This window comes from Cornus florida, unplaced genomic scaffold, assembly GCF_030987335.1.
Source record: "Cornus florida cultivar Cherokee Brave unplaced genomic scaffold, ASM3098733v1 CherokeeBrave_3.0.0_Hap2_Chr05, whole genome shotgun sequence".
NCBI lineage: Eukaryota > Viridiplantae > Streptophyta > Magnoliopsida > Cornales > Cornaceae > Cornus > Cornus florida.
The window spans coordinates 106,683,739-106,698,341 of NW_026775575.1; the positions used below are offsets into that span (position 1 = coordinate 106,683,739).

General features: G+C 35.7%; 1 protein-coding gene and 1 long non-coding RNA gene across 2 annotated transcripts; one reads left to right on the forward strand and one right to left on the reverse strand.

The window, feature by feature from the left end:
• Positions 1–21: 21 nt before the first annotated feature.
• On the forward strand, positions 22–4,784 carry LOC132308310 (uncharacterized). Its single transcript, XR_009482413.1, has 3 exons — positions 22–3,731; positions 3,821–3,898; positions 3,971–4,784. It is a non-coding gene; the product is annotated as an uncharacterized LOC132308310 (long non-coding RNA).
• Positions 4,785–6,703: 1,919 nt separating this feature from the next.
• On the reverse strand, positions 6,704–10,148 carry LOC132308311 (uncharacterized). The gene is made up of 2 exons (XM_059806355.1): positions 10,036–10,148; positions 6,704–7,634 (listed from the first exon to the last, which is right to left on the reverse strand). Exon 2 carries the CDS (start codon positions 7,609–7,611, stop codon positions 6,904–6,906), a length of 708 nt encoding a protein of 235 aa, XP_059662338.1. The 5' UTR covers positions 7,612–7,634; positions 10,036–10,148; the 3' UTR covers positions 6,704–6,903.
• Between the last annotated feature and the right edge of the window lie 4,455 nt (positions 10,149–14,603).

Below are 14,603 nucleotides of genomic sequence, written 5' to 3' on the forward strand. Positions count from 1 at the left end.
GAGGGAATGCATATGCACACTGCAATGTCCTGCATTTGAGCTGCATTAACAAAACCTCAGTTACCATTTTATCTTTTAGGGTAAATTGCACTGATACCTTGAGGTTTTGGTCCAGTCAACAAAGTTTTTTCAAAAGTCATATTTAATTCGCAAAATATCAAGTTTGTTAATTCATAAAACTAACCGTTATCGTTAAGCCACGGATAACCCACACCACCAGAGCAAAAAGCCATGGCTAACCCAAATATATCACACCCCACCGCAACCACCATGGAGCAAGAGGTCCAGAGCGGCTTCGGCTACAAAAAGCTGGACTTCCTCTCTAGAATTTAATACTCCGATCGCCGGGAAACCAAAGACGAATACTAACAGTAACAGTGTAGAGAAGAGAGAGCTCGTTGAGATCGTCGGTGTTTACAAGGGACAGCATCATAGTCGATAGCGCGTAGACGCATGCGCTGCCAATAGAACTCTACAATGGCGAACCGGACCACGACCTCGGAACAACATATTCGGCTCCTCTCAGTTAAAAGCCCTCTCTGGGCATCTGTGAGTATTAGATCCAACGGTAGGAAGAGCTGCCACATCATCATCCTGAAGCAATACCCAAAACGCATTCATCTTCAAACGTTATTCACGATTTCTCCTTAATTTCCCTCATCTTTTTTTACTTTCAAATTTTCCCTCCTTACAAATATTCTCAAATTGTTCCCTTCATTTGATTTTCCTCCCCAACTCACAATTTCTGTCGGTCCGAAGATCTTAATATTTGTCTCCAAAACCCTCCTCAAGCTTTTAGAGAATTTCATACCTATCATAGATCCAGAACCTCTTTGCCCTTTCTCTGTGTAGTGGATCAATTGCTTGACCTTTGTTGAGAGCGAATTAGCCTAGAAGTTCCACTAAAGAATCGTTATTTTGACGGTATGTTTATTTTTCTCTTTCAAAACCCTTTACTCTTAAATGGGACAATGAATTCAGATTTATTTCCAAATTTTAGATGATGTTCTGTTTTTTTTTTTTTTTTTTTTTTCCCTCGGTTGGAGTGAAATAATGGAGGTTGTGTTTCATTATTTTACATCTAAAATATTTTATGTTGAATTACACAAATTTAATTTTTAGGGTTTTATGTGAAATTACACTAATTTAATCTAAAATATTTTATGTGTTTCAGCCCTTTTTATTTTATTTTTATGATTCATAGATTAAATTTTACATCGCTCCTAATGTTTCTGAGATAAATTATTTTAACAATTTCTTGTTACATTATGCTATCTGTAAATAAATTATATAACTATGTTTTGTATCATAATTTGAAGTAACTGAATAAAGAGGAGAATCTTAAAAGAACAAAAAAAACGGAAGAAAAAAAACAGAAGAGGTCTTAAGGCTTAAACTTTTTCCATTCACCTTTAAAGACAAAAAAAAAATTTTAATTGAGATTTTAAGTAGTGGGAGAGACTGCCTTCTTACTAACCTTTCTGATTGTCTAATATCAAGCATGTTAATTTAATAAAAGTCTAATATTATACTTGCACGAGAGAAAAAAAAAAAATTATACACATTTAGAATTATTCCAAATTTTTTTTATACAGTTTAGTTGCTGATTTGATACTTCCACAATGGATAAGAGTGAAGCTGATTGGAAACCTAAGTATGGAATGGAGTTTGATTATGAAGAAAAGACTTTTGAATTTTATAACGAGTATGGCATAGAGTTGGATTCAGCGTGAGAAAAGATCATGCCAACAAAATTCTGTCATAGGAGAAGTTATGTTACGATTGTATGTTTGTTGTAAGGAAGGTTTTCGAAGGAAAGACAAACGAGACTATTTGACAAAGAATCCTAGAGTTGAGGCTAGGATGGGTAATGGTGCTTTGATGAACATTAAACTAAACAGAAGTAATGGAAAATTTTGGGTTAATAAATTTGTGGAACAACATAATCATTCATTGGTTATGGAAGCTTGTGTTCATATGATGCCATTACAACGCAAACTTTCTACAACTCAAGCAATTAAAGTGGACTTGGCAGATGAGTCTGGTATTCCTTTGTGATCTGCATATGAGTAATTGGGAAGGCATGTTGGCGGAAGGGAATATCTTGGGTACACTAAACGAGATCAAAAGAATTATATACGATCTAAACGACAACGAGATTTGGCATATGGAGAGGCAGGAAGCCTGTTAAAGTACTTCCAGAAACAATGTTTAGAAAATCCCTCATTCTTTTATGCGGTGCAATTAGATAAAGATGAGCAAATAACGAATAAATGTTGGGCGGATGCGAGAATGATTATTGATTATGGTCAATTTGGAGATGTCGTGAGTTTTGATACAACATATAAACTAAATCAAGCCAACCGACCATTTGCACCATTTGCCAGGTTTAATCATCATCGTGAAACTGTTATTTTCGGAGCAGCACTAATGTATGATGAAACCATTGACTCGTTTATTTGGTTGTTCGAAACATTCTTGGAGGCAATGTCTAACAAGAAGTCGAAAACTATTTTTACAGATCAAGATGTAGCAATGGCAAAGGCTTTAACACTTGTGATGCCAGAAACATGCCATCAACTTTGTACATGACTTATCGTGCAAAATGCTGTGAAGCATTTAAGTAGCCTTTTTAGAACTTCAAATGGAATTAAAGCTGTGTTGACAAAGTTAATGGATGACTACGAGGAAGAAAATGAGTTTACTAATGCATGGGACAACATTCGATCTAAGTATAATGTCCGTGAGAATACTTGGTTGCATAAATTGTTTGAATTAAGAACCAAATGGGCAAAGGCATACTTGAAAGGGGAATGGTTTGTGGTATGAGGAGCACACAACAAAGTGAAAGCCTAAATGCTAGTCTAAAGGACTACTTAAAATCTGACCATGATTTGCCATAATTTTTTAAGCATTTTGAGAGAATGCTTCATAACAAGCGCTATAAAGAGTTAGAAGCTGAGTATGGGTTATGTTACAAGTTGCCTAAAATAAAGATGCACTTGAAGATGCTAGTGCATGCTGGTATTATATACACTAATGCCATATTTGAGGAGTTTCAGAGGCAATATGAATTTTCAATGGAGGCTGATATAAAGGGTTGCAAGGAGGATGGTGAAATTTATATATATACAGTTGATGATAACCAAGCTAGAGAGCGTCAAGTCAAAAGGTTCCCTAATGATTTTCTATCATGCAATTGTGGACAATTTGAGATGATGGGTGTGTTGTGAAGTCACATAATAAAGATTCTTAGGGAAATCGTGCATATTAAAGAAATACCGAGTGCATATATTTTGAAACGGTAGACAAGAGATGCAAAAGTGGGATTGGTCCAAGACAATTGTGGACGTGACGTACAAGTGGATATTAATTTAGAAATGGCATTTAGATATAGGAACTTATGCTATATGTTTACTAAGATATCATTTTTGGCAGTTGAAACTGATGAATCATACAAAGTGGCTCTCCAACATGCACACAATTTATGCAAGGTAGTTCATGACATTTAGAAGCTAAATTTCAGTGGTAAACAAAAAGAAAATATTGATCCAAACTCCTCTTTCATTATTTGCGGTGCAAATGAAGATGGGCATCTCTTAAATGTGTCAAACGGTATACATGCGAAGGGTTTGAAGAGAAGGGAGGCCTCTAGGGGATGGCGAAGGTTCCAATCACCAATTGAAAAGGCTCTACGAAAAAAAAGGAATTCTCTCACTCGACCATCTCAGGTACTTTTATCTATTTTCATGTGATATACTTCTTATTAATCCATTATAAAATGTAAATCGCATGTAAATGTATTGCTTAATCTTTTTAGGGTGCTGAGATACCTACTAAATCAACATTTTTGAATGAAAATACCAGCAACTCATCAGTTATGTGCCATACGTTTAATGTAAGTGCATTTTCAGTTTTGTCATGAGAAATTTTTGTTGTTATATACTAACTTACGTACTTAATTTTTTAGGGTTAGGAGTTACCTAATGCTTATGCATCGATGAGTGTTGAATATTCACAACCACAAATATTAAATCAATACTCCCAAGCTTCAAATAGTCCACTGTGTCCTCAGGTAACAGTGAATAATTGTTATATTAAAGGAAATACTCATGAATGATTTAATGAGAAAATTTGGAATATTGTATAGATGAATCATACAGGACCTACTGGAGTTATAATTAACAACGGTTTTACTAGAGCAACATCATATGGTGATGGTGGGGTGAGTCTTAGTATTTCAATTTTTTATTTTTATTCTTATTTTTTTGCATTTTAGGTGTAAATATACAAATGTGCTTCGGCTGGTAAAGTAACAAACTAACCATGTTTTTTCCTTGCTTGAGTAGACCATCAACTAAAATGTGAATTGTGATGGCAGTTACATTCATGTTGAAAGATAAGATAATCCAATATTGTAATTATGTAATGGTACTGCTATTTAGTTTTTCTTTTTCTGATTTTTTGTTCTTCTCGTGTGTTTTTGTAGTGAAGCTGCTCCTCTTTTGCTTTTGGAAATTGTTGATGCTCTAAAGTGTTTGAAGTTGCTGATTTGTTATCTAGATCTTGGTTGCTGTAGTAGCTGTGTTTCGTTGATGCAACAAAAGTCTTTAAAGTTGCTGCTCTTAGCTTTTGGCTGTTGGTCTGGACAATTTTTTTTCCATTGTTTGAATTACAATCTTGCAATGTCATAGAAGATTTTAATGTTTTCAATGTACTAGAGACAACCATGTAGTTACATAAATTTTTTTAAATCACTTTGTTTCGTTGTTTATGAATTTGACAGCTTCTAAATGTGTATTAGATATTATGAAGTGTGGTTTTCAATTCGCTGTTGTGTCTGTCAATTTTGTAGAGTTGAATGCGATATCAGATGCCAAGTCTCCTTTCCTACTCTGTAAATGCCAATCATTCCACTTTACAACCCCAACTCCAAGGGATCCCAGAACCAAATTCTAAGCATTGAAAAAGGGTTTTTTTGTAGGCTATATAGCAATCAGAACACTCAACCATTTACATTAAAAAATTACATGAATCTCATACCAAAAATATGAGCAAAAAGCTTTTAAAAGCATCACTAACATTCAAAAATTATTAATTACATGCCAAAATACACTGTAATTTAGCACCAATCTTCCTCCAACTACACATGGGCACAAACGGTAATCAAATGAATCAAATGGAGGGAATAATTTGAACTGTAAGATTCCTTGAACATCCTTGCTCAAACTCATCCCCAAGCCTTTGCCCGTGGAAGCAGAATTGATTGACACATATTTCCCTCGGAGAGGGAGGGAGAAAGAACAGGGGAAAAGAGCTGTCCCATGGGCGCGGACCCGCGGTGGTGGTTCTGGGCGGTGGATCTATGGGTGCCGAAGGAGGTTTAGATGGTAAAGAGTCTGAACGGTGGTGGGTGTGGTGGTGGTCACGGTGATAGTCGTAGTCGGATTTTCTTTTGGAGGAAGGGTGCGGGGCTCCAAGTCCCGGATGGGGCGTTCCGGCGATGGCTTCTCAGATCGATGGCGATAGTGGTGGTGGTCTGTTCCCTATGTTTGGTGGATGGGCTTTTGCTGCAACAAGAAGGAAACAAGGATTCGGCTCCTCCGTTTGAAGATGACGTTATCGTTAATTAAATAAAACGATAGCATTTTGGGTATTGTTTTAGGATGATGATGTCGCAGCTCTTCCTACCGTTGATCTAATACTCACAGATGCTCAGAGGGGGCTTTTAACTGAGAGGAGCCGAATCCCGGAACAATGTTGTCATAAAGGACCCTGCTCTTGATCAAAAAGTCATCTCTGATATGACCGTCCGACTTCACCAAGACCAAATTGACGTTGACGTTAATGAGTTCTAGAGATAGTTGGAGGTGAATCAAAGAGGTCAGTGAGTTGGGTCTCGCCGAATCGCCCAGAGATAAATCCTTTGATCATAGGTGTGTTTGGATCAAGAGGGCAATAGTGAGACTCGAGATTAGACAGAGTTAGAGTTGGAGAGGTGAAGATCAAAGTGAGAGATTAGTGAGTTGAAACAAGTTATCTTCTAGGGTTTCAACGTCGAAGCCTCAGCAACGGATGAGAGGTGGTGGTGAGGATAGAGAGAGTGCAAAATTTTTGGAGAGAGAGAATAGGCTATATGGTCATTTTCTCGTGTGTCAGACTCTAGAAGGGGTGTGTATGTAAGCTTACTTTTCAAACCTGAGGAGGTGTGTATGTAAAGAAGTGCGTTGGTTCGAAATCTGACCGCTAAGTGACGTTGACCAAAATCTGTTATTGCAATTTACCCTATCTTTATAAAGGAGGACAAAATTTATATTAAAAATAGTTTCCTTAAACATCCCCGAGAATAAATGGTAGCAGCACCAACTTTAACCAACACTTTGTGTAAAATTCATATGAAGTTATAGCTTTAATCCTCTAACACACATGATGACATGGTAATGTTAAAATCACAAGTTTTCATCTCGAAGTCCAAAAATCATTTTTTTTGTTAAAAATAAAAAGGTTCACAGGCAATACCGAAAAGAGATTTATGGTTAGTATGAGAGCAGATGTATCAAGTAGAAATTTTAACAAATATTGTGTAGCCTTTTGTTGAAATAGATTCTAGTTTGTTTCAATTCAAAGAAAATAACTTTTTTTTTTGCAAAGTAAAATAATAGAACTTGAATGGATAGAAATCCAGTATTGGCACATATCTTGATAAACATAAAAATAAAAATAAAAATATATTAATTAAATTAATACAGGTACAATTGCTTCAATAGCAATAAGCATCCAGACAGCTAAGTTACACACCAGAAAATTCATATCAAACGACACAATAATGCTCAAATACTCAAATACTATAGTAGACAATCCAATATTTAGAACATAGCCTCCAATAATAGCAAATATGAAATATCAAAACCTTTCTGCCAATCTGGCAGTGACAGCTCTAAGTTTTGAATATACCTTTCCAGCAGGGGAACCTAAGATAAGGCTACATAGAGAATCCCTTGCAATTTTAATGTTTGCAAAAGATCCTAATATGTGAATCTTGGTGTCTGCAATTACAATCCGCGTCTTTGTAGAGTTCTCAATAGCAAACTTTGTTTTACCTCCTTTACCGGACAGTCTTCCTATGGCACGAGATAGGTGCTCTCCTCGAAGGGTTTTAACATCCTTGATCTCAAAAGATTCTACATAGAGCTCTTCCATACGCAGGAGGGCAATTGCATCTATCACATCAAATCCAAGCATGAATGCATGAACAAAATCGGCACATTTCTGGAGGTTGCTGATGTCAGGTGTGTCTGTTCTGGTCTTCAGTTCAACCTTGCGAGCCTTGAGATTCATGCGGATGTCAATCTTCATCTGCTCGTATATTGGAGTATAAATTTCCATCCATGTTTTTTTGAGAGGTGTATACCGATGCGGCGGAACAGAAACCTTCCGAAACTGTACCTGACCTTCAGTCATCTCATGAGCCTTCAAAGGCTGAAAGTTTGGCTTTGGAAAAAATCCGTATGCAGGTTTTACAGGTTCCGGTTCGGCTGGAACTCTTTCAACTTCCATGGAACTGGTGTCTTCATTAGATTGTATGGAAATGGTACCTTCGCCGGATTGCATTGTTCACTCTGTTGGGAACCTCCCTAGAAATGTAAACAATAAAATTGAATTATGAAGATCTAAGTTCAGTCAGACCCAAGTCTGAGGGTGTCAATAACTCTCTTTAACCAAGTACCCATAAGAAATTCAGCGATACCGTAGAAAGAGCTTATGGAAAAAACAGTTGGTACTTGGTAGCAGAGAAACACAAAAATTATATCTATTACACTACATTTTAAAAGATCAACTAATAAAGTATATAAGCTATATAGCCCGCATATGCAGAGGAAACAAACACTCCCAGATCAAGAACACATCATTTTAAGGTGTTCAATGAGTTCCCTTATTAGAATTGCAAGGGAACTCCCAAAGTCCGGCATATCTAAATTTATGCCCAAATGGTCATCTGCATAAAAATATCTGAAGGTACCTGTTCTTATCCCAATCACTTCTTTGTTAGTTATTTCCAAGAAATTACAAGTTGCTCCAATCAACTTGGTATTCAGACACTCAAACAGAGATGATGCCACCAGGGGAGATATGTCAACTTAACGTGGGAGCAGTTAAACGCCAATCTCCCCGGCAGCTAAAATCTGCTGGCCTATGTTTAGTAGGAGTGAAGGAAGGGGAGGGAGGGAGGGAGGGAGGGAAGAGGAGGAATTGAGCGGACTTTCATAGTTTAGAAGAGAGCAGAGGAAGATGGGAAGGATGGGAAAATAGACGAGGCATCCCTCTGGAGTCCTTTTGCTTTCTTCCAACACGGACAGGAGAAGGACAGAAAGAGAGAGAATGATGTTTGTTAAATAATTTTGAAAAGATGTAAATACCTTCTTTTAAGTGTATTAATACATGAATTTAAGGGTCATTATCATCATAAATCTAAGGGTATCACAGGAAAATAATATATAGTTCCTTTCCTGTCATTTCTACTCAACCAAACAGGAGGAGGGATGGATACACTCCTTCCTCAGGGATGCCTTCCCATCTATTTTTTCATTCCTCCTACCAATCGGAGAGTTAAGCTTTACATAGGTGTGGAATAACTGTCTCAAAACCAAAACCTATCTTAGGGGCCATTTATTATATAATTTTGTTCACCATTTGTATATGTTTACTAGTTAATAGGAGAAATTTATGGGAAATGGTACGCCTTGATAGGTATTTTAGCATGAAGCTATGGGCAGGATATAAATTTCTCCCCCATTAGCCTCCTGGAAGAAATATATCATTGTCATTAAATCATTTTCTCATGAGAAACTTTTTTCCCACAGATAATATTCAGTCAAAACAAACAGATCCTTAAGAGAAACATATGTCTGATATTTCTCTAAATTGAATATGGCTAAATTCATAGCACATGTGAGTCCTAGAGTAGCTTTCTTTGCCAGCTCAGTCTACACATTGAATTGAAGAATTTCCTTATCATGTATTTTCCTACTCTAAATTAAAATAATTACCCTGTCTATTCAAAATCAGTCTCACTCCAAGGGAAAGTTTGCAATATACCAGATCATTTCACTTCACTGGATAAATATACCCTCACAATGTAGAACAATTTATGGTACAAGGAAATCGATAAAAATTCAGGCTGACAGCAGGGGTCAGTCACCAATGCTTGGTGTGATGGTATCATGGTAAAAGCTCGGATGAAAAGTGTGAAGGTGCAGGTTCAAGTTTGAGAGTAGCCTTGTGCAAAATAATGCCGAAGGCTAGGTCAGCTGCTTCCCACATCCTGCGTAGGCAGGAGTGGCTGGATTAACATTGGGTAACATTCTACAATGCAAACAAAAGGCTAGAACTTTAATAGAATAAGAAAATTATGATTATTACGTGGAGAGCCATGAGTGTTGTATGTGAGAAAAAGATACATTGTTTAATTTTATAAACCAATATGGTATGAATTAAGGCAAAACACGACCTGAGGCACTAAGGTCCTGTTTGATAAAAGTGAAAATTAAATATTGGAAATTTTAAGGGCTTAAGTTTTATGTACTAATGTGGTTTAGTGAAAAATGTGAATTTCTATAGGGAGCTTAATATTTTAAGTGGTACCAAAATTTCATTATCAAAAGAAATTAATTGAATAAAGACATAATTTACTCAGAATTAAGTGTTGATTGGGTTATCAAACATCATTAAACACTACATAATCTACAGCTGACTGAGGCAGTACCGGCCAGAGAAAAACAAGGTGCTAATTTCTCAAAATATTTAATTAATTTATATCATAGAAATCAATGTTATCATGGAACAACAACACAATTCACGCATCGTCAAGGCCTAACATTAAAAATGCAATATAATCTAGCACTGAAATACTGAAGCACGTAAAAAAGAAAATCAAAGGATTACAAAAACCTAGACAGCTAGTTGGGGAAAAAAATAGATTCAGTACACATTATTTGCACATAAACAGACATACAAAGATTCAAAAAGGTTACTTACGATCGTTCAATGTCAAACACTGAGAAGAAGAGAGTGAATTTTTGGTTGACAGTTGACACGAAGAGGTTTCGAGTAACGGCTGCTCCCTCTCTGCTCTCTTGCTCTTCACCCCTTTGGGCTCGAGGTTTTGATTAATAGAGCCCTAAACTAGCGAGATTTAAGAACAGGTTGGGCTGTTTCTAACCTAACTGGGCCCAGTTTTAACCTAATTGGGCCAGATTTCGAACCAACTGGGCCATTTTAATCCAAAATTCAAATGAACTCAAAAGATCAACAAATTAATAACTCTGAAATATTCAAGCCTTTGTGGGACTATAAGTGGGCTAACTTTGGGCCACGTTAAATGACAATGAGCAATAGTGCGTAATTCTATAACTTCTGGTAGAGAACATTGACGGCCAGGATCAAAATCTTATAATCCTACGGCTGGGGGGAAAGAACTAGGTTTTGAAGATTTTCTATATGAAGGCAAGTGTTGAGAGGAGAAGGATGAAACAAAAATGTGTTAGAAGTTGTTTGTTTAGGAGGAAAACGGAGAGGAAGTCTAGAGAGTAGTCGGAAGTGAGAGGTGGGAAAGTCACACTTTTGATTAAAAGTGTCATATTTCTTACCTGCCTACTCATCCCATTTATTTCCGAACACTCCTCTCTTTCCTTCTATTTGATCAAGTGTTGAGAGGAGAAGGATGAAAAAAGAATGTGTTAGATGTTGTTCGTGTAGGAGGAAAATGGAGAGGGAGTTTAGAGAGTAGTCGGAAGTGAGTGGAATGAGTGGTCGAAAAGTTGGTACTTTTTTTTTTTATTTTAAATAATTAAAAGTATCATATTTCCGAACCTACTCATTCCATTTATTTCCGATCACTCCTCCCTTTCCTTCTTTTTCCTGTCTTCTGATCTCGTATTTTATTAATTCTTGATTTTCTTTTTCTGTTTTGTTTTATTATTATTTTTGCAGGTCAACATTATTTGAGGAGCTATTTTGAAGGAGTTTGCCCATCTGTTTTGAGCTTGCTCTTTGTCTCAGATCCTCTGACCTTGGCTTTGCTTGAGGAGTTTTTTTTTTTGGTTTTTGTTTATTGTACTTGTTTTTTTTTTTTCCTTCCTCAAATGTACATTTTATACAACAATTAATTTTCTGGAAATTTTAATTTTTACACCGTGCTTTCTTGCTATCACAAAAATCATAGCACTGTCTAAACTAAAGCATAAAATATTAGTCAACAGCAAGGATAAATTAGTAGTGGAAATAGGAAAATAGTAATATTAATCATGCTATGATGAGAAGCTTGGTTTTAATTTTTGCTATCTTTGAAAAAAAGGAGATCGGATAACACTAAAGAAAGAAAGAAATTATTTTAATGATGTTCGGAGAAAAAAAGAATATTTTATTTTATTGAAATTACTATTATTGTAGTTCTCGGACTCCAGAGTTTGAGTAGTAAACCAGCTAAAAATACCTTTTGCCTGCATTCAAACACATCTAAAACAAACCACTTAAACAAGTCTATTAATCACTGAAATAACTGTTTAACTGTTTTCTCCAAATCTTGTTTAGTTATATTCTGGAAAACACCAAAATAGGCAGATAGAACTTATATATATATATATATATATATAAATATATTATGTATACACACACAATGTTGAATACTAGAACAGACAAAAGCAACTAGCTACTATATATATTCCTGGGATAGTGTTGACCAACCCTCAGAATTAATGTGCCAGCAAAAAAAAACTTGTCTGGTCCCTGGACAGAAGATAGCACAGCACAGAACAGTAATGGCACATTGCAGAATTTTCAGTATTATAAGGTAAAAAGTACTGTAAGAGATATTTGAAATATCAAAGTTGTCATGGCTGGAATATTAGGAAAGAGAAATTTGAAAAACTCTACTTAGCTGATAGTTACCCACATATATATTAAAAGCTGTGCATTTTCTTTTAAGCTAGGGATGCTATTATTACACACGCACATTAATTAGGGTATCTGTAGAATACCAAGAAGAAAAAGAAGGGTAAAGGGCCTAAAGGCAAATATATATATATATAGATGAATTTAATTACTATTATAACATTTTCATGTTTAAAATACAAACTCATATTCAAGTTTGGACTTTGGATGATCAGTATGAATTAATATATTGTGTACCAGTTAATATCAACCCGTTTGCATGCATTCACACCCTAAAACAAAACAACTGTCATTCATTAATATAGTAGCAATTAACCCAGTGAAATAATTTTTATACAAAAAATGATTCTGTCTTAATGACCATTAGAACTTGGTTAACTTACGTAGAACACCAAAATACTGAGCTTCAACTTTCATATATATATATATATATATATATATATATAAGTAAGTATATTAGTAGATCAGTGTTGCCCAATCACCAGCCCTGAAATTTGGCTGTGGAGATAGCTAGCAGCAGTGCAGCATACATTGAAGAAATTGCACTCAAATATATAGCAAATGATGTCATTTTCATTAAACTTTCTAGCCTTTGCCTTTATTTTTCCTCCCATTTTTGGAGGACAGTCAAACCTACTCATCAAGCAATTTCCTTTCTTTTCCTTTTCTTTTCCTTTCATTTTTCTCCAAACCAAACAAACCTTTTGTGTTACTTGGTGCTGAACTGTCAACCACAGGCCGTGGCACCAACTGTAGGCACCCCCATCCAATGGCTCAGAATATGATGAACTCATAGCTGATAAATGCAACACACACAATGACATGTTAATGCTAAAATCATAGGTTATCATATCAAAATAAAAAAACTAATGCAATAGTAGAAGCTCTGCATTTTTGTAAAAAAATAAAAAAGTTTATGAGGCCAGATATATAGAGCTCGAGGGGATTATAGATTTGATCCGAATTTGATAAGGTTATTTTTTTTATTCAATTTGTTATTCAATCAGTAAGGTTTAAACAAAAAAGAAGAGAAAACGTAACACAAATAAAATATGAAAGAATATGAAAAAAAAAAAAAAAAAAAAAACTTTTATTAATTGTTTTTGAAAAAGAACACTTTAAAAGTGAAAAAAAAAAAAAAAGATAGGGAAAAATGAGAAAATAATGATAAAAACGAATTACTATGTACTTGATACGGATTATGGAGTATATGTTGTACATGTTACTATATTATATATTTTGATGGATCGAATGGACCATAAATTTTTTTGGTCTTTTTCCTTCACGAATGGACCATCATTCACATCCTATTTATTTAGTTAATGAATTATTAGATTTGAATTGTTAATGGATTATCAAATCAAATATTCAATTTATATCCGAGTTATTGGATTGAATTCGGATCAGAATTCCAACCTGGCCTAGATATATGAATTATTGGATTGATATTTATAAATGCTTATAAAATGATGTTGCTGTATGAACTTGGAATCTTGATATATTTATGTAGGGTTTTGTTGGGTGAAACATTTTCATTTAGCAATGGTGTGATTCAGCTCATTTAAGATTCATCTTAATAAACAAGATGAATTCGAATAACCGATAACTCTTTTTGTTATGCTAGGCTCCTGTGAATAAACTCATGCACATCTCTATGGATTGTTTAAATAATAGGGACCTCCATGATAATTTTGAAATAACACTTACCTTACTTGTTCTAGAATTGGCCATTGGACCAGTAAAAATCTATCTTTTGCTGGTAGACTATAGCTAATAAGATCAATTCATTTCTCAACACAGATGTATTGGAGTTCAAAGTTCATATTACCAGCTAGTATCACTGATGAATTGGAAAGTATTTTTGGTGCATTTCTATGGCTGGTCCTATTCTGAAAACCTCAGGGGCTAAAATTGCTTGGGAGGAGTGTTGTCTCCCAAAAAGAGCTGGTGGGTTGGGGCTCCCTAATCTCATTACTTGGAATGAAGCTGTAATCATGAAACAGTTTTGGAGAATTATCAACTCAAAAGAAATGCTATGGGTGCAATGGATAGACACTTACCTGTTGAAAGGAAGAAATATTTGGGAGGTCAAAGTTCCTGGCCAATGCTCCTGGAGTTGGAGAAAGCTTCTCAGCCTCACAGTATCAAACCACTTGTCAAGCTAGAAATTGGAGATGAGAACTCTTCCAATTTCTGGTTTGACAGTTGGAGTCACTTAGGGCCACTGCATCAACTAATTTCCCCACAACAGATACTCCATTCAGGTCATGACAGCACCACCAAACTCAGTACCTTCATTGGAAATCTCACATGGAGTTTCCCCACCTCCATCCTCACCTTACTCCCTCAGCTTCAGCCCTTCTCAGCACCGCCATCCCCAAATCCTCAAAGAAGGGACAAACTCATCTGGATACCTGGCCTCTGATTCAACCACATTCACCATAGCCTCAACAATCGAAATACCTAAATAAGGATCTGACTTCTCTGCCATGGACTCATCTAGTCTGGTCCAAGCCTTCAATTTCGAAGCACTCCTTCACTCTTTGGGTTGCTATCCAACAGACTTCCAACCTTGAACAGAAGTGCACTTCACATATATATCAATGCCACAATCTGCATCCTATGCAATGCTGAGCTGGAGTCCCACTATCACC

Coding starts and splice junctions, on each gene's coding strand:
- LOC132308311 (XM_059806355.1), bottom strand. CDS start 7,611: ATGCAATCCGGCGAAGGTACCATTTCCATACAATCTAATGAAGACACC.